The sequence below is a fragment of the Peromyscus eremicus genome, chromosome 15 (genome assembly GCF_949786415.1).
Source record: "Peromyscus eremicus chromosome 15, PerEre_H2_v1, whole genome shotgun sequence".
NCBI classification, from domain to species: Eukaryota; Metazoa; Chordata; class Mammalia; order Rodentia; family Cricetidae; genus Peromyscus; species Peromyscus eremicus.
The window spans coordinates 24,861,874-24,888,674 of record NC_081431.1 but is presented as its reverse complement, the minus strand read 5'-3'; the positions used below and the strand labels follow the sequence as shown (position 1 = coordinate 24,888,674).

Genomic DNA, 26,801 nt, shown 5'->3' with positions numbered 1-26,801 from the left:
TGAATAAGTGAATGGATGAATGAATTAATTAATTAATGAAAACCTAGCCACTAGGGTAAAGGTTAACAACTGAACTGTCCTGTCATTTATACCTGCTGGAAGAGAAAAAATCAGTTTTCTCCAACAGAGTGACACTGGGTATATCAACCACTACAGAGTTGATACTCATGCTCAGGAATAGTTGACCACATATAATGGATTTCATAGGGATTTTTTTAATGGGGGGGGGCTTTTATTTGGTTACAGGTTCATGGTTTCTTTGTATTCTTTTTGGGTGGTATTTTATTTTGTTTTCTTGATTCTGGGTTTTTGTTTTTGTTTTAGAAAGAACTTAAAGTTGGGAGTGTATGGAGGAGAGGATCTGGAAGGACTTGGTGGAGGGGAGGAATATAATCAAAATGTATTTAAACTTAAAAACTGTGTTAAATAATAAAAAAGTAACAAAAAGAATGTGTCAAAATAGATTTTAATACCTTAATTGTCTTATTTTTAAAAAAAGGAGGAGGGGGAGGAAGAGGAAGAAGGAGAAGGAGCAGGAGGAGGAGGAAGAAGAAGAGCAGAAGGAGGAGGAGAAGGAGGAAGAGGAGGAGGAGGAGGAGGAGGAGGAGGAGGAGGAGGCTAGCCAAGTGGCATATATCTACAATCCCAGCACCTGGTAATCAGAGGTGAACTTACATCTCAAAAACAAAGCTAGGGGAAAGCAATATTTGTTAGCATTTCTAAAAAATTTTTAAATATGTCAACCTAACCTTAGCTTGGTTCCTTCTGAATTCTTTTCTGTTTACTGAATGATTATATCTTAAATGACAGACCCAAAACTAGGTGGTGAGTCTGTAGAAGATCACAGCTGGACTTAGGCAGCAGCCACAGCTAACGGAGAGGTGGCACTCACATCTCTCTGTAAACAGTGCACTCACAAAAGTCAGCACACCAGTTTGCAGTTTCTGAGCTGCCAGGAAACACAGAACCATTCTTCACGTGGGCCTGTCGAATGGAAGTGAGAGAAAGAGTTGGGAGACATGAAGTCTAGTCCTGCTTCTGCAGACACCATTAAGGACTCTTCATCTGGGACTCAGAAAGTGTCTGATCAAATGGGCTAAGGAGATCATCTCTGATGCCCCTTCTAGTCTACTCTGGTCTCAGTACGGAAGCATACAGCAGTAAAGATTACGTTTCTATTTCAGGAAGAAGAGTGACACCAAGTGGAACAAAGTCAGAATTGCACTGTTTTGCTTTGATGGGTTTTTTTTGATGGTTTTTTTTTTGATGGTTTTGTTTTGTTTTTTAATTTTATTTTATTTTACAATACAATTCAGTTCTACATATCAGCCACGGATTCCCTTGTTCTCCCCCCTCCCGCCCCCCTCCTGCCCCCCTCCCCTTCCCCAGCCTGCTCACCATTCCCACCTCCTCCAGGGCAAAGCCTCCCCCAAGGAATGGAAACACATGAACTATGCTTTGATGGTTTTTAAGCTTGGGAGCGACTTACATCCAATATGCTATGTTTCCATTACAATTCGGTCGCTATTAAAACACACGGCATGTGCTACTGGTATTTGATTAGACAGATGCCTTAAACAGATGAACTAAGTCAATTATTCTCTTTAGAGCTAGAGTCTTGTGTGGTTCTCTGCCTGTAATTCCAGCCCCTTAAGAAGCAAAGCCTTGGCTAACAGCAACACCCAGTCTCAAAAAAGAAAATGTCTTCTTTGACCTATCGCTATGACCTCTCAAAACTTGTTTTGCTAAACTGAGGATTTCAGCTTCTGAATATGACTTTGAATTATATTTTAGACTAATGTGGTGAGAAATTACATTTTTTTTATAATAGAAAATCTCTAACCAAAGATTATGGTGTGTCTCTTGAGGTTTCATTTTTAAGACATTTCAGTTCATATGTGATTCACTTTGTTTTCATCAGAGCACACGTTCTACTTTTACATCAAAATCATACACACATTCTACATTTTATCATCTTTATGGTTTAACGTTTATATTTAATGTGTGTCCATTTGGGAGAGATTTGGGCATGATTTTTAAGGAGAGATGAGTTTTACTTAGCCAGTTTCCCCATTCATTCTTACTACAATTTAAAATACTCTATTTTTTCAATTTATTGTTTCATTTTTAAATTATTATGATTGTATATGTTTATACAATATAGTATAATTCAATAAACAATATATAAATGTAATGATCAAATTGGGATCATTAGCATTTACACCTCTTTGTTATTACTTTACGGTCATCCCAGTTAAAATGGATAGCATCAAAAAAAGGAAAAGTGTCAGTGAGGATATATAGAAAAGGTAACTTAAAAAAAAATATCTATTTTATTTTATGTGTATGATGTTTTGCTGGCATGTATGTATGCAGTACCCAAAGAGGCTGGAGGACGGCAGTGGATCCCCAGGAACTGGAGTCACAGGTAGTTGTGAACTGATATGTGGGTTCTGAGAACTGAACCCAGGTCCTCTGGAATAACAGCAAGTGCTCATAACAGCAAGAGCTATCTCTCCAGGACCTAGAAAAGGAAACTCTTACACACTGTTGGTGGGAACATCAATTCTAAACAGAAGCTATGAAAGGCAACATGAAGTTTCTTATAAAAACCAAAAATATGTTCATTATGTGCTCAAGCTAGAGAGAAGTACAGGTCTACCACTGAACACAGGTCCAAAAGAACTGAAGTCAGCATTTCAAGGTTATCCCTGCGTTCCTGGGTTATTGCTGCACTGCTCACAACAGCTAAGACATAGGATCGACCTAGATACCCTTCAGTGGGTGAACAGAGCAAATGCTATCCACACACACACCATGATATTAGTGAATCATACATTAAAAAAAAAAAGCCTCCTGTCATTTGTACCAAAACAAATGAACCTGTGTTATATCTTGACCATTTTCCCATGCTTACTCCAAACCCTACAATCATTTCGTCAGTCTCTGTGGGATTTAACATGACTGTGTTGTACTTCATTTATTGAGAATATTATTCATTTAAAACAGTGTTTATATCACTATTTTTAAATCTTCTGAAATGTTAAGTTCTCTTCTGAGTGTCTTATTCCTAGCTTCATCTATATCACACACACACACACACACACACACACACACACACACACACCACACCACACACATACCCATTTAAAGCTGTTACTTTATACAGCACTACAAACCACCCTGCATCCTGTATTAATGGTCTTTCCAGCAGTAATTTATTACCTCTGAATGTCTTTGTTCATAATCATAATCACCATCATTTCTATCTTATTCACAAAACATCCTGAAAGCCCTTGTTAAATGCCTTATTCAAGTCTACACCTGCTCTTTCTTCCACACACCCCTCACTAACTCCAGCAGGAGAAACAACAGGTTAGGCTGCTTGAACATGGCTTGATACTAATGAGTCTATCAGAGGTATAGTGATAACCACCATTCACTGTCTCACAAATTCAAAGTCATCCTCACACAGTTTAAATTCTTACTCATGATAAGCATGCATTACTTCTAGAACCAAGTGCTGCCATGTGAAGGAAACAAACGGAACGGTTCAGATACTCTAGAAGGATGAATGGTTCAGAGTCACTCAGACCACCTTAAAAAGACTGATAGAGGAAGACCATTCACATTACCTTTGCCCCACAGTCCGCTCCCTTCTGAATGCAGAATCCAATGAACCGTGGGTCTGCCACTTTTACCAGTATGTTATCCACACAATAGACATGAATACTCCAGATGCCTCTTTGCTCCATGTCCTCTACAATGTTTTGGGCTGCAAGAGCCCGGTAGAGACCACCATTCCCATCTGAAAAACAAAACAACCCACTAGTAGCATACCATGACCCACTGTGAAGGGAACCAGAAGACTTCAATATTTACAAACTGGGATGGCTTTCATAACAAAGTAAAAAAAAAAAAACCAAAAATCAAAACTGAATAACTACCAAGTTCAGGTGCCAACAGTTATAGTACAAAGCTATTTTGAAGGTTCTTTAGCATAATTATGCACAGAGTAACATCATTAATGTAAATCCAGGAAACCTTAAAACAATAATTTAGCCTATAATATATAGTACAGTATAATGATTATCAAACAATGATTATTTCAGACCATTCTAAGTTTTAATAAGGTTTATGATTCAATTCAGCCCTGTATTTATATCTCAAACAAACTTAACTATCTCAAAATAAAAATATTTAAGCATTTTATACTAATTCATTTATTAAGAAGCCATATTTATATGAAATTAAATCCTATTGGGATTTAAACTAGCCAGGCGGTGGTGGTGCATGCTTTTAATCCTAGCACTTGGGAGTCAGAGCCAAGTGAATCTCTGTGAGTTCGAGGCCAGCCTGGTCTACAGAGCGAGATCCAGGGCAGGAACCAAAACTACACAGAGAAACCCTGTCTCGAAAACACCACCCCACACACACAAAAAAGATTTAAACTAAATGTAAGTAAAAGCTTTTCTCTATTTTCATTACTGTTTTAATATATTTCTTCTAACAATCTTGACCATTACTTAATAATGAAAAATTAGACAACTTCCTATAACAGAGCTAAGAATAATAGTAAAGTCTTTTACTAAGGGGGGGGGGGGGGAGATGTAGGGATTGGAAATGCAGTTCAGTTGGTAGAGTACATGCCTAGCATGCTCTGAGTTTGATCTCCAACACATCTAAACAGAGTGCGGTGGCACATATCCGGAATTCCAGCACTTAGGAAGCAGGGGAAGGAGGCTCAGGAGTTTAAGGTCCTGTCAGCTCCATAATGAGTTGCAGACCATCCTAGGCAACCTTGCCTCAAAACAAACAATGAACAAACAAACAAACAATAATATTCTTTTGCAAACAGGAATCCAGATGAAATACAGGCCCGCACATGGCAAAGGTCACGGGTTTACTGTCTATTCCTTTCTGTCTTTCCTCCAAGTACAGACTCATGCAGACGCAGGTCTCACAGTTGAGCTCATACTCCAGGTCACTATGTGTGGTGTATAAACAGTACACTGTCCAGTTCCATCAACTGCCATCAACAAACTGCAATGTGCACATATTAACAATATATACAACCCAGTGATCCTACTCCAAGTGTATACAGTTCTGCATTGTACTCTCTTAATGTATCAAGATTTCTCTGTGCTATTTAAAGTCTCTAAGCAATTATCTCTACACGATTTAAGAACTGAAGTCATTTGTAAACTATCATTCAGCCTCTTGCCATTTGGATGTTTTGTTTTATTTTTCAGTGCTGGCATGTGAACCCAGAACCTTGTGCACACAAGGCAAGCAATCTTGCACTGACTTACATCATCAGCCGAGCCTCCTGCTTACTAAATAGTGATGCTTTCCAGTTTTCACTACAGTAAAAACTGTGCCAAGGACACACACACACACACACACACACACACACACACACACACACACACGGGAAGAGAATGAATATGCAGAAAGCTGCTCAGGGGCAGATAGTCACAAGAAGTGTAAAAATGGGTCCATCCATTTCATCAATGGACATTTTCAACTTTTTAAATCACTGTCAATTTGAAGGGGGGAGACTTGATATTTTTAACAGCCAAATCACCACATTCAAAAGAAAACCAAAAGTTAGTAATTTGTCCCATTACTAATAAAATAAGTCACCATTAAATACAGATGATCACAAACCTGGAGCCATAGAGACTTTGTTCTTCTCTTCCAAGATAATTTTCCCATCAAAAGTCATAGCAGGCAGCATTCCCTGCTGAAAAAAGACCACATTCTCCTTTTTCAAACCAAAGTACTTGTGCTTTGTGAAGAACTCCTTCGTAGATTCCATTGTTCTGCCGCTGGTCATTATGTACCTAACAAAAGAAAAGCCAATTTTCTAGGCAATGATACTGTATAAATTAGCAAAACAAAGTGTGATCTACTCCCTAGGCTATGGAGAATTTGTGAGAGCGCCTGCTTCTTTTTTGACTCACTTCATCTTTTTTCTGTCTAAGACACATTAATTCGCTGTTGTATTTCTTCCAGAAGTTTTATCAATCCTTATGACAAAATCAGCCTCTAACAATATCAAACATGCTTCCAGAAGCAGAGAAGCTGTATCCAGAGGCATATGTAAGCATTTAGAACTCTGTGAAAGTGTATGCTAAAATTAAAAGTTTTACTCTAAATAGAGGACAAAAGATGGCAGCAATACTACAGGCTAATGTTCTCTTACAGTTCTTACTAAAATCTGAAATAGACCCCAGACTCTGATCACCATCCAGTTATAATCACAGAAGTAAAAATTATACATCTTATTACCACAAAACTTGAATTCAGGGTCTTGAGAGATGGCTCAATAGTTAAGACCACTGTCTGCTCTTCAGAGGACATTGTTCACTTCTCAGCATCCACATAGTGGCTCACATTGTCTCTAACTCCAGTTCTAGGAATCGAGTGCCTCTTCCTGTATCCCTGGGCATTGGGCTCACATAAGGGTACTCAGACATATATCCAGGCAAAACACTTATATACATTAAAAAATTAAAAGAAATCTTTTACCTGAATTTATGATAGAGTGGCAGAGGGGAAAAAGCCTATCTAAAACTACAATTAGAAACTGTAGCAGTTCAGGGCCTTATTAGAATATAAACTACATGAAAGTTGGGGTTTTTGTTCAGTTAGTGATCAATACTTAGCACTTAGAAACAGTAACCCAATTAGTAATTATTGAATAAATAAAATGATGAAGAAGGGGGCTGGAGAGATGACTCACAGGTTAAGAGCACTTGCTCTTACAGAGGACTCAAGTTTGGTTCCCAGCACTCACTTGGTAGTTAACCACTGTAACTCCATTTCCAGAGGACCTGAGGCCTTCTGGCCTCTGCAAGCATGTAGAGCATAGACATACAAGAAGGCAAAACACCCACACATAAAACTAAGCAGGTCTGCTAAACCAATCGTTCTGGGCAGTTTGACCTCTGTAATAAGCCGGGCCGCAATTCTTTGTTTAGACAAATATAAAAGGTGAGAAACTTCTCTGCATAAGAACAGAAATGGAACACTGTAAAAAGAGGAAAGAGAGAAAGAAAAAATCCAACAAGTAGAAACCAGGGTTGTAAAGAACATGCTTGGCTGCAGAGAACACAGATGTCCCTCAAAACCCCCACAGGAATCAAGATGGGGGGTGGAGTGCACAACATCCCAATACTTGTATTGAGAAGAACTTGAACATCTTGGAAAATTATCCCAAAAACCATGTCTTCAAAGGGTTCAGAGAGCTGCAGAGCAGCTGGTTTCAGACCTGAACCCCCCTCCCCCCCCCGGGGGGGGGGGCTGGGGGCTAGGTGGTAGTGGTGGGGGATCTTCCAAAGGGGAATTAGGGTAAGCAGCTGCTTTGTCCTGACAGTCTTTTCTGATGCTGGTATAGGCTAGGGAATCTGCACTAGCATCAGACGCTGTTGCTGGGAAACCAGCAGTTTCGTTGGTCATATGGGACTGAAGTCATGAGATCAGGGCCCTGAGGGATGTCAAATGCACAGCTGCTTCCCACTCAACTACCCTCCAAAACTGCTCTGAGAAAGGGAAAGGCTGAACAGAATTGCTTGTCATGGTGCTTAGGAGGCAGTGACCAAGACAGAGGCCCTGCATCCTGTATACTAGTAGAGGTGTGACCCACAGCAGAGAAATCAAAGTAGCTTTCATCTCTGGGGTGTGCATGGAAGAGGTGCGGAAGACGAGTAAGAACCAGATAATCTGTACTTACGGACCTGAAAAAGCCTAACGGGCACCCAGAACAGACCCAGACCATCTTATCATGAAATTTCAGACACTATAAAGAAGCAGCCCCAAAAGCTTGGAAGAGGAAACAAAGAAAATAATTAGGAATCATAGCAATGCCAGAAACAATAAAGCAACACCTTCAGATTTCAGGAAACTGGTTTTCAATCAGAAAGCTATCCATCAGTGGGACATTTCTGAACTGAGGATTTACTGGGTACTGAAAGGAATTTGAAGGTGCTCAGTTAGGGGTGTAAAAATTAAAGAGTATATATACTGCCTCGTAAAGCCATTGAGGTCATATAGATAGCTATAACATACACAGAGAATTACACTTCCAAAGAAGACCACTGATAAAGTGTGTCTCCTTGTAAGTTCATATATGTTTGAATGTTATAAAACACATGTTTCAGCATGAGACTTGGCTTACCATGGGATGACACACTTGTTGCCAGACTGTTTTTCAGCTAACTGCTGAAGCTTCAGAATACGCTCTGCTTGAATCTGAAAAAGTGTCTTGTGGGATGGCAAGCCAACATCATACATGCCCTTGGGATACGCAACTCCAAGTCTTGTGCCCTGCCCACCGGCTAGAAGAAGAACTGCGACTTTGTTCTGAGAAATCTGGGCAAGTCCTGGAAAAGAAAACACTTGTATCACAAAACTTCCATCGATTCAACATACAGAAATAAGCTTAGACAACCCATTCAAACACAAAAAACTAGAGAGGCTTCAATAAAATATTAAAATTAAGATATTTTTCTAGAGCTGGAGCTCAGCTGTTCAGAGCTGTTCTTCTAGAAGACCCAAGTTCAGTTCCCAGGTGGCTCACAACTGCCCTGTAACTCCAACTCCAAGGGGGTTCCAATGCCTCTGGCCCTCATGGGCACATGCAAACACACACACACACACACACACACACACACACACACACACACACACACAAGAAAAAATGGCGTTTGTACTAAGCATGTATACTGTCTTCCTCCCTAAGCAGCAGTGTGACAACTAGTCATGTGCACAGCATGTACACTACACTAGACATTATGAATACTCCAGAAGTTATTTACAATAAGGGGAAGGACATATGCAGGTTATATGCAAAAACAGCATCATTTTATATAAGGGACATAGACATTCACAGATTTTGGGATGGGAGTGAGGAACGGCTAGAATGAACCACCCCAAAATACCAATGGATGATTATATCATTGTTTTCAAATCCATAGGTAGCATGAGTTTTATCTAATTTGCTAACTTTATATTTTATGTATTTTGTATATTAGGTTTTCACAAAGATAATATACTAGGTATGGTAAGAATTTAAACACTAATACCTCTATAAAACCAGAGTCCCCTCCAGTTCTGAGTCCACAATTTTTCTTTAATAACTACAGTCCAAGGACCTCCTTCAGCAGCCACCAGCTATTTTTTTTCATTATTTAGAGCATATTATGTTTCCACAACTTTCACCCTTAAAGTACCCTTAGCTAGCTAAGATTTAATTTTCTTTTTTGCTTGCCTAAAACCAAGATAATTTCTGTTATTATTTCTATATATTTTAATTGTACCTTATAAGAAGCTAAAATTAAGAAAACTAAATGGGGTAACTTAAGTGGGGAAAGTTCATCAACAGCCTCACGTCTGATTAGGTCAGTCTGTGACAGATCAGAACTGGAGACGGAGAACTGCAGTCTGGACCTCCAGGTGTCCAGAATCAGACCTACTTCTGAACGCCTTTTCCGCACACACGTCTCAGATCAAGGCTTTGTTCTTTTTGCACTAAGTAGTCTCCACACCTGGTATACATTTTGGGTTGCCTTCCTGTTAATGTGTCTTTTTCCACTCTTCCTAATCTTCTCATTTTCACTTTTAGTCTGAAAGAACATTACTTCCCTCAGCTACTTCACTCCAAAGCCCCCTCGGGCCCCATAGGCAGCTCCACCTTTAACACCAGCTCACCTGATGCCATCAACACCACTTTTATGTCTCTTCAGCTGCAACCAGTTATCAAAATGTCCCCAGGAAGTTCTTCCGCCTTGACCATGTCCCTAAACTCCCGCTTTGTTCCAGTTTCCCAGGTGTTTCAGCTTTAATGTTTTTTTGTTTTGTTTTGTTTTGTTTTGTTTTGTTTTGTTTTTGGTTTTTCGAGACAGGTTTTCTCTGTGTAGCTTTGCGCCTTTCCTGGAACTCACTTGGTAGCCCAGGCTGGCCTCGAACTCACAGAGATCCACCTGGCTCTGCCTCCCGAGTGCTGGGATTAAAGGTGTGCGCCACCACTGCCCGGCAGCTTTAATGTTTTTACAATTAACAGCCCACAGAAACGTCATCCTTTACTCAGTAATCAGCATGTGTTTCCTAGACCCAGCTTGTCACTCTTGTTTTTTTTTTTTAATTTTTATTTTATGTGCATTGGTGTTTTGCCATGAGTGTCTGGTCCCCTGGAACTGGAGTTACAGACAGATGTGAGCTGCCACGTGGTTGCTGGGAATTGAACCCAGGTCCTCTAGAAGAGCAGTCAGTGCTCTTAACCACTGAGCCACCTCTCCAGCCCCACTGTCACTTTCAAACTACGTGGCAACAGCATATATTTCATATGGGCAGCACTTGAAAAAACTAGCTGACCATCAATGTACTTGGCCAAGTAACAGGAAAGTACAAATTTTTCACATCTTAAAGCAGGCTGTGCACGGTGCTTCACACTTGTAACCCCAGCACTTGGACGCCGAAGCAGGAGTTCAAGACCAGCTTAGTCACCACAGCAAAACCTTGTTGCGAAGAAATTTTAAATATATTATATTACATATGTCCTCAAGATTCTTTGGAAATATGAAAAGTCTGAAAAATCACATCCCTTGACTCTCTTTTTCACGTCTTCATAATAAGAACCAACAGTTAAGACTTTCTTACAGGAAGGATTTTAACACAGACAGAAAAAAAATACTAAGAGAGCGTGAGACGGTTCCAGGTCTGGAGAACACCTCTCTTTGGAGATCCATGCACTGTGAGGCCAGGAGCCCTGAGCACTCCTCTCGACAACATTACAAGAAACAGGGTTTACACGGCTTGTTAAAGGTCAAACACTTCCTGCATAACTTCCTGGTTGGACTAGTTCCTCTCCAGTGCTCTAACTTGGACAGGTGCCTAAAACAAGGAAGGTCTCACCGGTACTTCTGAAACAGAGCACAGCAGAACTACCATTTACATTTTGAGCACTCCAGGAGAAGCCAAGGGGCATCAACAGGCGATTCATCTAGTGAAAATAAAGGAAAATTACCCAAGACAGCTAGTCAGAAATAATGCTGAAACACAAGGGGCTTGGCTTGGCTTTTCTGAGCCAAGGTCTTCACACAGCTCATGCTGGCCTCAAACACCCTTTACAGCCAAAAATGGACTTGAACTATTCATCCTCCTGCCTCCACATCCATGCATTAGGACTATAGGCATATATAATTATCATATTAATGTTACAACTGAAACTGTTTCCCAAAATGCTCTAAGCACAAAAAGTAGACTAATCAAGGACATTCTATCTGAACTCATTTTATAAACTAAGGCATGACCATGCATTTCACTAGGCATTAAACAAAAAGGCATTGTGATTAGTGTGGGTTGGAGAGACCATATGTTTGGCATTGTATACATATTTAAAATCATATATTGAACTATGATGATAAAAACAATATATTTGGGATTTGCTTTAAAATATAGCAAGCCGGGCGGTGGTGGCGCACGCCTTTAATCCTAGCACTCGGGAAGCAGAAGCAGGCAGATCTTTGTGAGTTTGAGGCTAGCCTGGGCTACCAAGTGAGTTCTAGGAAAGGCGCAAAGCCACACAGAGAAACCCTGTCTCGAAAAAAATAAAATAAAATATAGCAAAGAAAAAAGGAAATAAAAGGGAGGAAACATAAATCAAAAAAATATTAATTTTTAGTCAAAGTAACATATGTAGGTATTCACTATATATTTGTCTCAAAATATGTTCATAATATACTTCAACTATTTCATAATCAGTCCATATAAAGTTCTACAAAAAGATATCCTATGTGTACATGTAAAAGAAAATACTATGAAAGATTACTAGTGGTTATTTTTCTCTGGATTATGGAATGGCAGAAATTTGTATTTTTTCCTTTGACAGTCTTAGTATTTTCCAATTTCTTTAAGATAAGTATGTATTACTTTTAAAATAAAACAAATCTATTAAAACATTACTATACTAGATTTAAGAAAATTTAGGAGACAATGTTATGAATACATTTCTTCTCCACAAGACAGTTACCTTTCTACCATACTTTAATATAAAGTGAAGAAACACCACTACAGGTACTGCGGACGCAGCAAGGTCCTAGCATCCATTCCCAGCACCACTATAATTCCTAGGAAAATGCCACATGGCAAGAAAAGGGGTAACACTGAATAGTTATTAGTATAATAGTGGGAGATTAACCTGTATTTAATTAAATATGCATTTTAAATAAAGGATATTTTATATTAAGCAGTCATTTTTCCCAGTTTATCTTTACTAAAATGGCATTCTTCTCAAAGCTTCTAATTGCTTCTCTTTCAAGATCTCAACAGTTCCCAGTAGCTCTATGTTACACTATATATGAGTAGCCAGAAACCTTTAAAACTCAAATTAAACTAAGATCTCTCTTCAACAAGGAGATTACATATTAACCCCTAAGAGGTGACTGTCTACCCTTGGTTTCAAATGTTCCATATCATTTCAATAAACCAACATTTTGAAACTACTATAAAATACTTTTTCCATCATCATGAAGAAAACAAAACTGTCCTTGAGACATTATGAGATTCTTCAGAAGATATACAACACAGTGCTACAGTCTTCACAATGGCAATCTCTTCCCTCTGATTAGTAACTGCAGAACTCCTTTGCTATGAATGCACAAACACACAGCAATTTCTGGCTAAGTGAGAAGGATACAAAGTCAGTCACAAATCTCCACCCTGCTGTTAAGCCACAAATAAATATTGTTCCCGGATACAGAGCCAAGGAAATTTGCTCGGCTGCCTCTTGGGCCATACATGGTTCTAACAACTGTGGATTATACTTTAAATTAAAAACCATAAATGTGGATTAGTTCTCCACACTCCATTAAAAGCTGAAGAAGACTCAAACTGAAGGATGCTCTGATGTTGCTTGTGGCCATTATGTAAGATTCCTTAAGTGTCAATGCTAAGGCTCCACCCTCCTCAAGTGCTAAGGAAAACCGGTGGGCAGCTGGGATAGGAGAGAAGCCCATGTCCCTTCTGGCCTGGAGGAGTCGCTTGTCTGAAATCCGAGAGGAGGGCAGTTAGTGATTCCTAAGCCAGGGTAAGTCACAGCATCACCCAAACTCTCCTCTCCTCCTTAGTCGCCCTGCCCAATTCTCGGTAAGAGACTAGGTTAGGCACGGCTCTCAGTAAGAGGCCAGGTTAGGCACGGCTCTCGGTAAGAGAGACCAGGTTAGGCAGGCCTGAGCATTTCAGATCTGAAAGGCATTCCCAAGCTGCTCTTTTTTTTTTTTTTTTTTTTTTTTTTTTTTTTTTGGGGTTTTTTTTTTGGTTTTTTTTTTTGGGTTTTTCAAGACAAGGTTTCTCTGTGTAGCTTTGCGCCTTTCCTGGAACTCGCTTTGGAGACCAGGCTGGCCTCGAACTCACAGAGATCCGCCTGCCTCTGCCTCCCGAGTGCTGGGATTAAAGGCGTGCGCCACCACCGCCCGGCTCCCAAGCTGCTCTTTTTAACCTTTGAATCTTTTTTAATAAAGCCTCGTAGAATGATTAAATAGACAGAACAGAAGGAAGTACAACTACTTGGACAGATGTGAAAGGTTAGAGACCTGCCTAGTTAGAATCTCTTCCTCTTCCCTAAATGAAACAGCTCTCCTAGACTGAACTCCCTGGGACTCTTCAGAACACAGTTTAAAAAACAATCCATCTATCAGCCTAGAGGGAGACAGAGGTATAGTGAATGCCAACAATGCCAGGTATCTTCCTTTTTCAAGGAGTCAAAGGCAAAACTAGCCACCGGTATACAACTGTAGCTATAACATTACTCACATCTACAGAAGCAAACGCGGGGCTGGAGAGATGGCTCAGTGGTTAAGAGCACTGACTGTTCTTCCAGAGGACCTGAGTTCAATTCCCAGCACCCACATGGCAGCTCATAACTATGTGACTCCAGTTCCAAAGGATCCAATACCCTCAACAGACATACACAGACATACATGAAGGCAAAAACACCAATGCATATAAAATAAAAACAAGTAAGTTATTTTTAAAAAGTAAATATATATACAACTAGGTAATATAAGAAAATAAAAATCTGATATAGTTACAGGCAATTTCTGATATTTTGATATTCATTTCTATAATAAAGTAGATTAGTCTCATTGTTCATTCAGTTAAGAAAATGAGGCAGAGATTTAATAAGAAGTATAGACAAACACTCAAAGGTTGTGTTGGTCTGTTGTGGAATAGACTATTTGCTTAACTATGAGAAGATGTGTTGCATTTGTTTATGCTGCATTGTTTAGCTATGTAAAGATATGTTGCTTTTGTTTATGTTGCATTTGTTTAATTATGTAAAGATGTGTTGCTGTTTCACCTTGCCTGCCTAAGGCTCCTGATTAACCTAATAAAAAGCTGAATGGCTAGACAGTAGAGGGATAAGCAGGGCTGGTGGACAGACAGAGTAAGGAGGACGAGGAATCTAGGCTTGAGGAAGAACAGAGGAGAAAGAGAAGGAGCAGCCAGGGGGGTGCCAGCCAGACAGGGAGGAAGCAGGAAAATAGGGCATACAGAATGAAAGACAGGTAAGAAGCCCCGAGGCAAAAGATAGATGAAGAGAAATGGGTTAATTTAAATTTAAAAAGCTAGCCAGAAACAAGCCTAAACTGAGGCCGAGCATTCATAACTAGTAAGTCTCTGTGTCATGATTTGGGGGCTGGGAGCTGAGCAAACCTGCCACACTGGTCTGTCTTCACTGCAGTCTGACTGGTCTAGAATCACCTAGGAGACTGGTACATCTGGAAGGTATTTCCAGAGAAGATTAAATACAGGGAAAGAAGTCTCACTGTGCAGGAGAATGACACTGTCGTATGCGTGGGGCCCAACAGAATAAAAGGGGGAAGAAGGAACCAGTGAAGCACAGGCCTTCTTCTCTCCTTGTTTCCAGGTCAGCCATGAAGTGAACTGCTCTGCTCCAACAAGCCTCCCGATCAGGATGGAGGGAACTCTCTGAAACTGTCACCCGAAACATACAGTTCTTCCTTTAAACTGACTTGTCTGGTATTTCATCAGAGTTATGCAAAAGTAACTAATGCATGGGCCTAGGGTATGATATTTAGCAAACTTCTTATTACAGAAGAGTACTAGATTACAAAAACAAAGCTTTCAACTCTACCAAAAGGCTAAAGTTGAGCTAGTCTGTCATCCTCAAAAGTATAAATTAGTACTAGACATGAGAATAAATTATATGTTTTGAACAAGACATCTTTGGAAAAATTCAACACACAATATTGATCAATGTATAACTGAGAATTTTCCTCCTACATGATGTCTGACATACATCGACAATCAGGACATGGGCTATTCTTCAAAAATGTATGACATAATGAGGAAGACAAATGCAAACAGCTATTATTAAAGGTAGAATCAAATGCAAGCATAAACAACTAAGTCCAATGTGGTACAAGGAGGAAAGCACTGAAAATAGCAAATATGTGAATCTTAAAGAATAAGTAAGGAAGCTAGAGTGATAGCTCAGAGGTTTAGAGCATGGATTGCTCTTATAGAGGTCCTGAGTTCAATTCCCAGCACCTACATAATAACTCACAACCATCTGAAACTTCAGTCTCAGGATCTGACGCCCTCCTCTGGCCTCTGAAGGTACTGCACACAAGTGGTGTACAGGCATACATGAAGGCAAAACACCATACATATAAAATAAAAATAAAGAAAACAATTTTAAAGAATGAGTGCAAGAGTTGGGCCTGTAACTGCAGCTCCTCAGGAGGCTGAGGCAGAAGGGCTTCAGATTCAAAGCCTTCCTGGCCTTCAGCGTGAGTCAAAACCAGCAAGCAACTACTGAGACCCTGTCCAGAGATATAACTCAGTGGCAGTCTTTTCCCAGCATGCAGAAGGTCCTGGGTTCAATCTCTAGTACCTTACGAATGAAACAAAGTCCACAGCAGCAGAACCACTGCCTGCACAACTCTATGACCTTCAAGGTGACCCACTAGGCAAAGAAAAGCACAGGCCAGACCAAGCTAAAGATAAACACAAACACAGGAGGAAATGCATAACAGAATACCAGGGAAGGTGAATGATTTGCCTCAGCTGAAACACGTGCAGCAATAGGAATGGAGAGTAACAGAGAAGAAAACAAAACTGGAAATACAGGCATGAGCCAGTTGAAGGCAGGTTCAGATGAAAGCAGCTTAAAATGGAACATTAAACTTGTGCCACAAAATGTCAGGGGAAATAGCCCGCAAAGGTATAGAATTAAAGAGAAAAAGAGACTGAGGCCAAATAAAGACTAGTATGAGAAGAGCTTTGAAGCTAAGCATCAATAATTCAAGCAGATCAGCAACGGCAGACACTGCAGCCGCCCCGGCAAGGCTGTTTGTCACTTGCCAGCGTGTCACCGGGTTTCTAGTGTCGACAGGCGCAGTGTTAGCTCTATGAGCCAGCAACCTGAATAATTTCAGCGTATCTCACAACATCTGTGGGAGACATGAGCCGTGCTCAGTACCTTCGCTCTCCCAGGCCTGCAGCTGGTCTTCATCTCTGCTGGCACTGCCCAGCACCTCTCGGGGCACGGGCTCCATCCGTGCATCCACCTTTTCTTGGCGAGAGGAATGATCACATCCTCCAATGGCCTTCTGGAAAAATAAGTTCAGCTCTTCGAAGTTCATGGCCTGGAGCTCCATATAAAGGTCTACCTGTTGGGCTTCTTCCAGCACATTCCAAAACTGCAGCAGGTGCTCTTGCCCAGCTTTGGACAACCTGAGTTTGAGGTCATTCACATTCATAGTGCTCTGGTAGTGAGGCTTTGTAAAAACGGAGTGGTAAGAGCTGTGAACCAAAAAGAGAAAAGGACTTAAGAACAGGCAGAAGTCCAACTCCAAACCGCAGGGGGTTTTTCTAGTAATAAATCATACACAGCATAATGACATTTTGGTGAACAAGACCATTTGTTTGACAGTGGTCCCCTGAGATCATATCACCCCATCCCAGCTGCCTTAGGTTATATATGCTGCGATGCCTGCACAGTAATGAAACAGCCTAGTGACACACTTCTCAGACCACAGCCCCATCACTAAGCTGTGTATGACAATGTTTTTAAGAACTCAATATTTAGAAATGCGCTTCTGCCTTTCTGACACTCAATATTTGTGACAGCTCCGACTTAGAAGACAATAATGAGCACCGTGTGACAGTACTCTAGGAAGTACTTTACTTCCAGATCTCATCTAACTTTCTACCACTCTCCATCACCAAGAACTGTCATCACTACTCACACGGAGGAGACTCTAGCAGGAAACTCAGCAGCAGCCTGGCCCGTGGAGCAGCACATGATCCCAGGCACGTCACTCACTGTCACTCGTCACATCGTTGCTGCTCTACTCCTCCTCAGAACACTAAGCTACCACCTCTTATTTCAACGGTTCTCCTTCGCCTCAAATGGTGACAGGAACTACTGTTGTATTCAGAATACAGCTGTCTTCACTGGGATGGTTACAGGACTACCTATAACCATGAAAACTGCATTTCAATTGCAACTCGCACAGGAAAACAGTGAGAGCACGTGCATTATCTCTACTCACTAAAAACACAGACCCAAACTGGAAAGAAAAGTGATACACACTTAACAATCAGGGAAAAAGACCTGTTAAGTCACAAACATGAGCATTCTATGATCACAAGGCAAACTCTTTTTTTTTTTTTTTTTTTTTTTTGGTTTTTGGTTTTTCGAGACAGGGTTTCTCTGTGTAGTTTTGGTGCCTGTCCTGGATCTCACTCTGTAGACCAGGCTGGCCTTGAACTTGCAGAGATTGGCCTGGCTCTGCCTCCCGAGTGCTGGGATTAAAGGCATGCGTCATCACCACCTAACACAAGGCAACCTCTTAAACTGCACAGTGCTAAAAAGTATGAGGACGAAGAAATATTTAGTCTACCACACACCTAGTACTGATGATAAATGCCAGATCTGAGATAGACACTGGCTAGAAAAAGTCACGATCTAGCTCTATCTCCAGGGTCAAACACACTGCACAGACAAGAGTAGGAAAAGGGGGATCTTGATGGCCCTAGGGAATGAGCATGAAGAAGACAAACAGCAGTCAGAAAGTGAAGGCTTAAGCACAGGGACTAGATAAGGTACAGGGCAGCGCTATCCCATGAAAACCAGGCAATGGACTGCAGACCAAAGAGGAAGCAATAGAAAGTCAACAGTGGAATGGTACACAGGGCACTGTCACCACATGCTTTAAAAGGTGAGAGAAAGAGCCGGGTGATGGTAGCACACACAGAGGTAGGAGGATCTCTGTCAGTTTTACACCAGCCTGGTCTACAAAGTGAGTTCCAAGGCAGCCAGGACTATTACACTGAGAAACCCTGTCTCGAAAAACCAAAAAAAGAAAAACAAAACAAACAAACAAAAAAAAAAGACGAGAGAAAGAAGCAATGGTAAAGAATACACAGCAAAGAAAGACAGAAGAAGGAAAGCAAGCTAAAACACAACTGTGGGTATGAAGAACCAAGGGGCCCAATTAGAATGGCTATCATCAAAAAGCAAACCAACACAGCAGAGGTGGCTTAGCAGGTAGAGGCACTCGCCTCCAAGTCCGAGGACCTGAGGTCTCTCCCCAGGACTCACATGGTGAGAAGAGACAGCTGGCTGCCCTAAGATGTTCTCTAGCCTCCACACATTCGCTGTGGCATGTGTGTGAGTGCACACACACACACACACACACACACACACACACACACACACGCGCGCGCGCGCATACACATGCACTCACGTGCACACACACAAAATTAAACTGTAAAAAACTCTTGTATGATGCTATAGAAATCAGGATGGAGGTTGCTCAAAAACTAAAAGTAGAACTACCACACGTTCTAGCTATCACCACTTCTGGGTATCTCAGTCAGCATGCAGGGATACCTACCTGCACATCCACAGTTCTTGCTGCTCTGTCAGAATAACCAAGGGACAGAACCATCTTAGACACCCATCAACATACACACTGATAAGGAAATATGCTATCTAGACCAATGGGATTTTATTCAGTCATAAATATTGCAATGTCATTTTCCAGAAAATGGGTGGAACTAGAGACCATCAGTGAAGAAATTCAAATTCAGACAAATGTTGCATTTTTCTCTCAGATGCAGAACCTAGACCTAGAACACACACACATACACACATGCACAAAAGGTCTAAAGGGAGTAGAATATAGGGATGAACAGACCAAACACGTATGTCTCTTATATGGAGAATCTAGACTTAAGTATAGATATCTGTTTATATGTACATATAACATGAACGCTGAAGGAAGACTACTTGAGAAAAGGGGACTACGAAGGCAGAAGGAAAACAAATATGAATTCGGTATAATGATACATGTCTAAAAATGCCATAATGAAATCCATTATTTTGTATGCTAACTAAAAAAGAAAAAATAGAGAAAAAAACAAGAGCATGAACCAGACTAGTTGCGGGGGGGGGGGGGGGCAGAGAATGAAAGGGATAAATTTGAGGCTCACTATAAAGAATCATCATTGCATTCCAGCTGCTTAGATACAGGGGTTAAAGGGAAGGAAGTACCAAACAAGCAACCTATTCTGCTCCTTTTATAGGATGGTGAAAAGTGGTGCAGAGCATTCAACAGTCCATCTGCATCACTGAACTTCCCCATGCCTCAGGCCCCTTACCTATAAAATGAGATGACCAACAGTTTCTACCTCATCACAACCATTTAGCAACAAACACAGTGTACACACTAGGGAGAGAGCCCACACCTTGTGTCCACTGAGGCACTATGACACAAAGGCAGCAGGTGCAGGCTCACCCACGGAAACACCAGACACAAAAAGTCAAAAGGACTCTACCCTACAGGAGGAAGGTGGCAGACACCTCCGAGACCCAGGTCGCCTGCACCTCCTGCAACCATAAGAAGTCTTGCAACATGAAAACGAACCATGCTGCCACACCAGAGCCCCCTCTTGCACTAGCGTACCTAGAATAACTCCAGAAGCCCATCACATAGCTGTCAGACTTGGGGAACAGTCAGACATTTGCTGTGGAATAATCCTTTTGTACACTGTGAAGATTTGTCACTTAGACTGGTTTAATAAAAAGCTGACTGGCTGGTAGCCAGGTAGGAATTATAGGCAAGACAACCAAACTAGGAGAATGATGGGAAGAAGAAGGGCAGAGTCAGAGAGATACCAGCTAGCCACCGAGGAAGCAGGACATGTAGAAAATGAGGTAACAAGCCATGAGCCATGTGGCAAAGCATAGATAAGAAATATGGGTTAATTTAAATGTAACAGGTAGTAACAAGCCTGAGCTATCAGCCGATCATTTATATTTAATACTAAGCCTCTGTGTTGGTTATTTGGGAACTGGTGGGCGGGACAAAAACTTCCCCCAACAGATATTCTAATTTTATTGCCTACACCAAGTCATAAATACTTTCAACACTGGTGTCTATACAATGGGAATAAGTTTTTCATTCAATGCTGAGGCCTAACTTAAATAATCTTCACAATCAATGAAAAAATGAGGCTCAAAGAAGTTATATAATTTTCCTCAGGCTATATTAATAGTACCTTCTGATGGGAATTTTTTGTTTTATTTTTCAAGACAGGGTTTCTCTGTGTATCATCTCTGGCTGTCCTGGAACTCAATTTATAGACCAGGCTGGCCTTAAACTCACTGAGATCCGCCTACTCCGCCTCCTGGGTGCTGGGATTAAAGATGCACACTACCACACCTAATATGACTCCAAGTCTATGTGACTCCAAGTCTATCCTCTTTCCTTCTCACAAAAGCAGGAGATACAAAGAATCCAAGGAGAGGTCTTTATACAGGCTTTATAATTTCATGGCAACCATCACTGAGCTTAAGAATCAGACTGGGTAGGTTCCTATCTCAACTCTATCATGGTCCAAGTTTGTGATTTTGATCTGGTTATTTAACCTTTCAACGCCAAATTTTTCATGTCTACAAAATGGAAGAGACAGTTCTTAGCCAGGTGGATGCCATAATCTTAGCATTTGTGAGGATGAGGCAAGATGGAGAATCTGAGGGTCCTTTAGGCTATAGAGTGAGAATGTGTCCAAGCTACAGAGCACAACCCTGTCTCAAAGGCATAGAAACAAACAAACAAAAAGAGGAGTGCTTACCTCTAAAGTTAAGGATATTTGTGACTTACTATGATTGGAAAGCAGTTTTGAAAGTGTCTATAAAATGTTACTGTTAAAGACATGAAATCTGCACTCCACAGCACTAAGTTCCAACCTTTTGAACATGAGAGGGCTATTATGTGAGTTGGACAAAGCTAAAAAGTTTATCAGATACAAGAAAAGATGATCTACTCAATACGAGCAATAAAAAAAAAAAAAAGGCGCCTCCCAGAATAATACATTTAGAGAAGATCAGGACATGGATGGCAGCAGTTGTCTAAAGGCAACTGCAGTCTTCTACAAGGGGACAGATTCTGAGAATCAAATCCTTCAGTGATCTCATCACACGAACAACACAACACAGTGAGCACAAACATGGGTCGGTCAATCACTCTGCTTGGCTTCTCGGTGGAACCAAGACCCATGGGCTAATGAAACACCTACACTTTTACAAGTTTACCTGTAGTAATCACCAAGTACGTAGCAAAGTATCCTGCTGCATTACAATGACTTCATTAGAAAATTTTCACTTATAGCATAATCAGCATGGTATAGCAGCCCAGCATGGGTTGCTGTTGGTGGCACAAAAGTACAGTGAGTTGTGTTGGTCCCCAGTCACCCCCCTCACTATGTGAATAGGTTACCCATAAAAGCTCCCTTTCAGCCAGGCGGTGGTGGCACATACCTTTAATCCCAGGCAGAGGCAGGTAGATCTCTGAGTTCAAGGGCAGCCTGGTCTGCAGAATGAGTTCCAGTACAGCCAGGGCTACACAGAGAAATCCTGTCTCAAGAAAATGATGTCTAAGTTTCAAGAGTCATAACACTTATTTTTTTTTAAGCATGTAATAAGATAGTTGGTGCATATATAAAATTCTCAAAGAATTTTTTTAAAATAATTAAATAAAAAAATAAGACAGTAGGGAGAGGTAGATTTGTATTATTTTGCAAAGAATCATTGCTAGGGTCTCATGTACAGCCCTGTTTTTGTCAAGACTTGAAGGAGCATGTTGTAGTCGAAGATCAATGGAGACATGTGTAACCAAAGAAGGGGTCCTAGTTCTTGGCTCCTCCCTTTAGTCGCCCCACCAGCATCTGACCCTGTGCAAATAATTTCACTTCCTGATGTATGCATTTCCTCATGAGACAACCCAGCCTTTTTCATATATCCTTAAGGGTCAAAAACAAAGAGGACTCTGTCTACCAAGTGCACATACAAACATACTATGACAAATGTTAAGTAGAACTGTTCCTTAAAAGTCATTCAAAGCTGGGCGAGTCTTTAATCCCAGCACTGAGAGGCAGAAGCAAGCCAATCTCTGTGAGTTCAAAAGTCCAGCTTGGTCTACAGGGCAAGTTCTAGGACAGCCAAGGCTACACAGAGAAATCTTGTCTTGAAAACAACAACAGTCACTCAATACCCTTCCCCTTTGGGTGCTTAAAAAATGTATTTATGTAAATAAAACAACTCATGGTAAACTTTGGTATCTGAGCCCAGAACACCAGCAGTCTACAAAGGTTACCAAAGTCCTGTCAGCTCGTTCACATGTTATGTAACACTCACAAGCATGATTTATGTTTATCTGACATAGCTATAACCATCAGTATACTATCATATTTCCTACTAATACTGGTAAGAGGGCTGTGTGTGTAAGTAAATGGTATACAGCAACAGAGAAAAGAAGTAAAGGCATGGATTTTTATACTGACATCAAATATCTAAGACCTAAAAATCTGCACTAGAAATTATGACTAAGTCTGGTATATGCCTATAACCTAACACATCTGGATGAACACAAATGACAGTTATCACACATGCCTTTATTAGAATTTAAATGCCACATTAAAGAGGTCCAGTATTTCCCATTTCCTCCCCTTTCCCCCCACCTCTGCTGTTAAATGTCCTCAAAAATGGATTAGTAAACCCCTTTTGAGAAAAGGGTACCAAGCCAACGGTAGTGGCACATGACTTTAATCCCAGCACTTGGGAAGAAGCAGAGGCAGGTAGGTGGATCTCTGAGTTCAAGGCCAGACTGGTCTACAAAGCTAGTTTCAGAACAGCCAGGGCTACACTGAGACACCCTGTCTCGAAACCTCGCTACCCCCCGCCCCCCCCCAAAAAAAAAGAAAGAATGAAAAAAAAAAAAAAAAACCAGTATGGAGACTGAATCCTAACCACTAACTAACAGCACAGACTATGAAGTCTTTTTCCCCCAAGCCAAGTGAGTCAACTAACTGCGAAATAGACAAATGCCTTCAGTTCCTAGCAAACCCTTGGGTCCACGCCCAGTGAACTTCACCTCCAAGTCCCTAAACTTTTGCCTCACATAAATACACACGTATTAGCATAATCACTACCACCCGATTTCAGATTTCATCAGGCCAAACTTTAAAAAAATTTTCAAGAGCATATGTGAGCTCTCAGCCCTCCAGGCCCATACTTCTACCAGGCCAATAGAGGGGAAACCCTGAAATCTGAACCCTCTCCCACCATCAATATCAAGCGAGGCAGGGAAGTGGAAAGCCGGTCCAGTGCTAGCCACATCCCCCATTGCGATCCCGTCCTTGTCTGAGCTCTCAATTCCTGCTCTCCTTCGTCCAAAACACCCCAACTCTTTCCCCTGACAGTTCTAGCGACCACTTATTCCCACCGGGGACCCCTTGATATGGCACAACTCTTCCCGAGCCCTGGCTTGAGATCCTCGTGGTTCTTCTTCCCCATGCAGGTAAGGGCCCACTCGCAACAGCGCTGACACGCGCCGGGGACTCCATCACCGCCCCAGAACTCCTCTCCCGGGTCCCCCCAAGTCCCTCCGAGCGTCCCAGCCCTGCCGTGACACAGCCCACGGCCCTCCGGAGCTGCGGACAGCCGGCGCGGTGCACGGTGCGGCGACGCGTGGACGGTCCGCGCGCTTGGGCATGGGACCGCGCGTTGGAGGGGGGCCCCTACCTCCCTCGGCGCTCCCGCGGCTCCGCCCGGCTCCGGCTCCGGCTCCGGTTCCTTCGGCTTGACTACTCGCCGGCGTCCCGCGCCCGCGTGGAATATATACCGTCATCCGGGGGGGGCCGGGGCGGCGGGGCGGGCCGCTAGCGGCAGCGATGAGGAGCGCGGGCCCCGGCCACCCCGCCCCTCTCGCCGTAGTGACTGGCTGCGGCCACTGGGCGGAGCGGAAGCCTGCGGGCCGGACACGTCAACTACCAAGAGCCGGCCAAAGGGGCGGACACCGGCGAGGGGAAGGCGGAGTCTTCACGTCACTCAGACTTCTGACCAATGGGATGGCTCGGCGTCCTGTCAGTCTGAGGCACCGCCCCCTCACGCACTGGCGGGGGGCGGGGCCCTCTGCGCGCGCGGCCCTGGGGGAGGGTAAGGCCTGGCGGAGGTGCTACCTTGGGGACCAGCGGCTAGGCGGGGCCTCGGAGTCACCTCGGGGTGGGCCGTTGTCCCCGGTGCCCGAGTGGAGCGGGGCGCGGGCGCGGTGTCTTCAGATGACGGATTTCCGAACACCCACGCGTTCGGAAACCTGGGAAAGACCCGCCGGTTTCTGGGCAGAGATCCCTCCGGGGAGGGACTGTGACCTTAGGCTAGCTGGTTTCTCCAGATACCTGGCTGCCAGTCAGTGCCTCAGGCTTCCTCTATCATTGTCTTCTGAGTCTCACCAGTGTGAAGCCAGCGGGGTTGCCTTTTGCACAGACACAAGTAAAAGAAGAAATGCAAGCAAAAAGGATTGGATAACCCGAGGTCCTCAGAGGGAAGAGCCAGTGTGCAACTGCCCTGTTACACCATCGGCCGCGGGTGTGCACATGCAGCCTGTGTTCTCAATGTTATGAATTGCATTTATATTTAAAGTTATGTTGGGTTTTGCAGGTTCTAAAAGAGAGTCCAATTTGTTGAGATGTCAAAAACACCTAAACCTAACGTATCTTGTAGATAGGCTTCCTTGGTTAGATTTTCGACGGTTTTCTTAGTCATTCTTGCCTATTCATTTTTCATTCAGACTTTACTATCAATTGATGTCATTTAGAAATTTTATCATTTAACAGGGGGTGTCATTTGTAAATTAAAAGATAGTTTTCCATTTGATAAAGAACTTTTGTGGCTTTCGGGCATTTAGACAACTACCCAGACAACTCAGGAAAATCTTTAACCTCCGGAGGTTAAATGAATACATGAATGGTGGCCAGAGAGTTAAACACAGCCTTGTGCAAAAGGATCAAGGACAGGGGTGTGGTGTGTTAGCAGTATTTGCTTGGCCTTGGGCTTGCACACCCTATGGCATCCTGTCATATGCCACGTCACCTGAGAAGCTGTAAATGCCACCCACAATGACGTTGATAGTGCCAGATGTGCCTTCTTAGAGCAAGAATAACAATGGGGGTGTGTGCTCTGGTTTTCACACTTCCAGTTTTGAAAGCACGTAAATGAAGAATACAGAACCTGTGCACAGTGGGGATTGCCCAGAATCCCTTGATCTTTACATAGGCATGTCCCTGGGGTTGAACTATTAAGAACAACCTGGCAGCTGCATAATAAAGACCATATTGCTCAAACTGCATTTATTGAGTTAGTCTATGCTAGACCTTATGACAGATACCACGGGGATCAGGAGTATTTCTTCGAGGAATTTCTAGTACGGTAAGAGGCAGGGAAGGTAGATGCTCCTTTTTTCAAAATGGAGAGCCATGCGGGAAGCAGCAAATGCTCAAATAACGGCCCTCAGAGCTCAGGGAGAGCTCCTAAATAGGCCCATAGTTTCGTGAGGGACAGCCTCGTGCTTCTGAAGGCTGCTCTTTGGTACTCAGCCTTTATGATAGAGGCTTTTATATATTTTCCAATTGGCAACCTCGGCACCTTGCTAACTCCTGTTACCTCCTTGATACTAATAATTTTTTTTAAGACCAGAAGTTTGTCCAAAGATTTTTTTTTTTTTAAATTGGGAAGGGAAACATCTACCTAAGAGTTGCTATTAAATACACTGTGGAGTTTGAAGTATCAAAAGGGAATACTTAGCTGGGCGGTGGTGGCACACCACTCAGGAAGCAGAGACAGGCAGATCTGTGAGTTCAAGGCCAGCCTGGTCTACAGAGTAAATTCCAGGACAGCCAGGGCTGTTACATAGAGAATCCCCGTCTCAACCCCCCACCCCACCCCCAAAAAAAGAAATACTTGTCAAAAGTTACATATTTTTAATAATACCAGCTCAACCTGGTTAAAAATAAGAAGAAATGGGTAATACTTTCATCTATTAGATGGATGGGTGGATAGATGAATGGGTGGACGATAGTTAGATGGATATTATGAGCAGTGGAAAGAAAAGATCACCCTGAACTTCAGTTCACACAAAGTGAGAAAATAGCACAATAGGTTTTACAGAGTTGGGAAGGGAAGGAGAAAGTGCTAGCCTACAGTAGTCAGATAAGAACGTTAGCTAAGAAAAGGACAGAGGGAAGAGGAAAAGAGAAGTAGACTAGTTATATGGTCAAACTGCAGAACAGAATGAGGCTGGGATACAGCTCAATGATAAGAGCAGTTACCTAGGGTGTATAAGCTCAGTCCCCAGAAACACACACACACACACACACACACACACAAAGTATTGTTGGGATGTGAGATGCTTTAATATGTATTGTAA

At 42.2% G+C, this 26,801-nt stretch overlaps 1 protein-coding gene across 3 annotated transcripts in view; it reads right to left on the bottom strand.

The window, feature by feature from the left end:
- Uap1 (UDP-N-acetylglucosamine pyrophosphorylase 1) overlaps positions 1-24,407 on the bottom strand; it is a 36,657-nt gene extending 12,250 nt beyond the window's left edge. For 2 of the 3 annotated variants that reach the window (XM_059280235.1, XM_059280236.1), the window contains exons 1-5: positions 24,122-24,407; positions 16,511-16,833; positions 8,183-8,387; positions 5,671-5,846; positions 3,636-3,808 (exon numbers count right to left, since the gene is read on the bottom strand). In XM_059280235.1, coding sequence (XP_059136218.1) covers positions 3,636-3,808; positions 5,671-5,846; positions 8,183-8,387; positions 16,511-16,790 — 834 coding nt within the window. In that variant the 5' untranslated portion in view covers positions 16,791-16,833; positions 24,122-24,407. The remainder of the gene's footprint in view (positions 1-3,635; positions 3,809-5,670; positions 5,847-8,182; positions 8,388-16,510; positions 16,834-24,121) is intronic. The other variant, XM_059280237.1, reaches the window with a different exon arrangement.
- Positions 24,408-26,801: the final 2,394 nt, after the last annotated feature.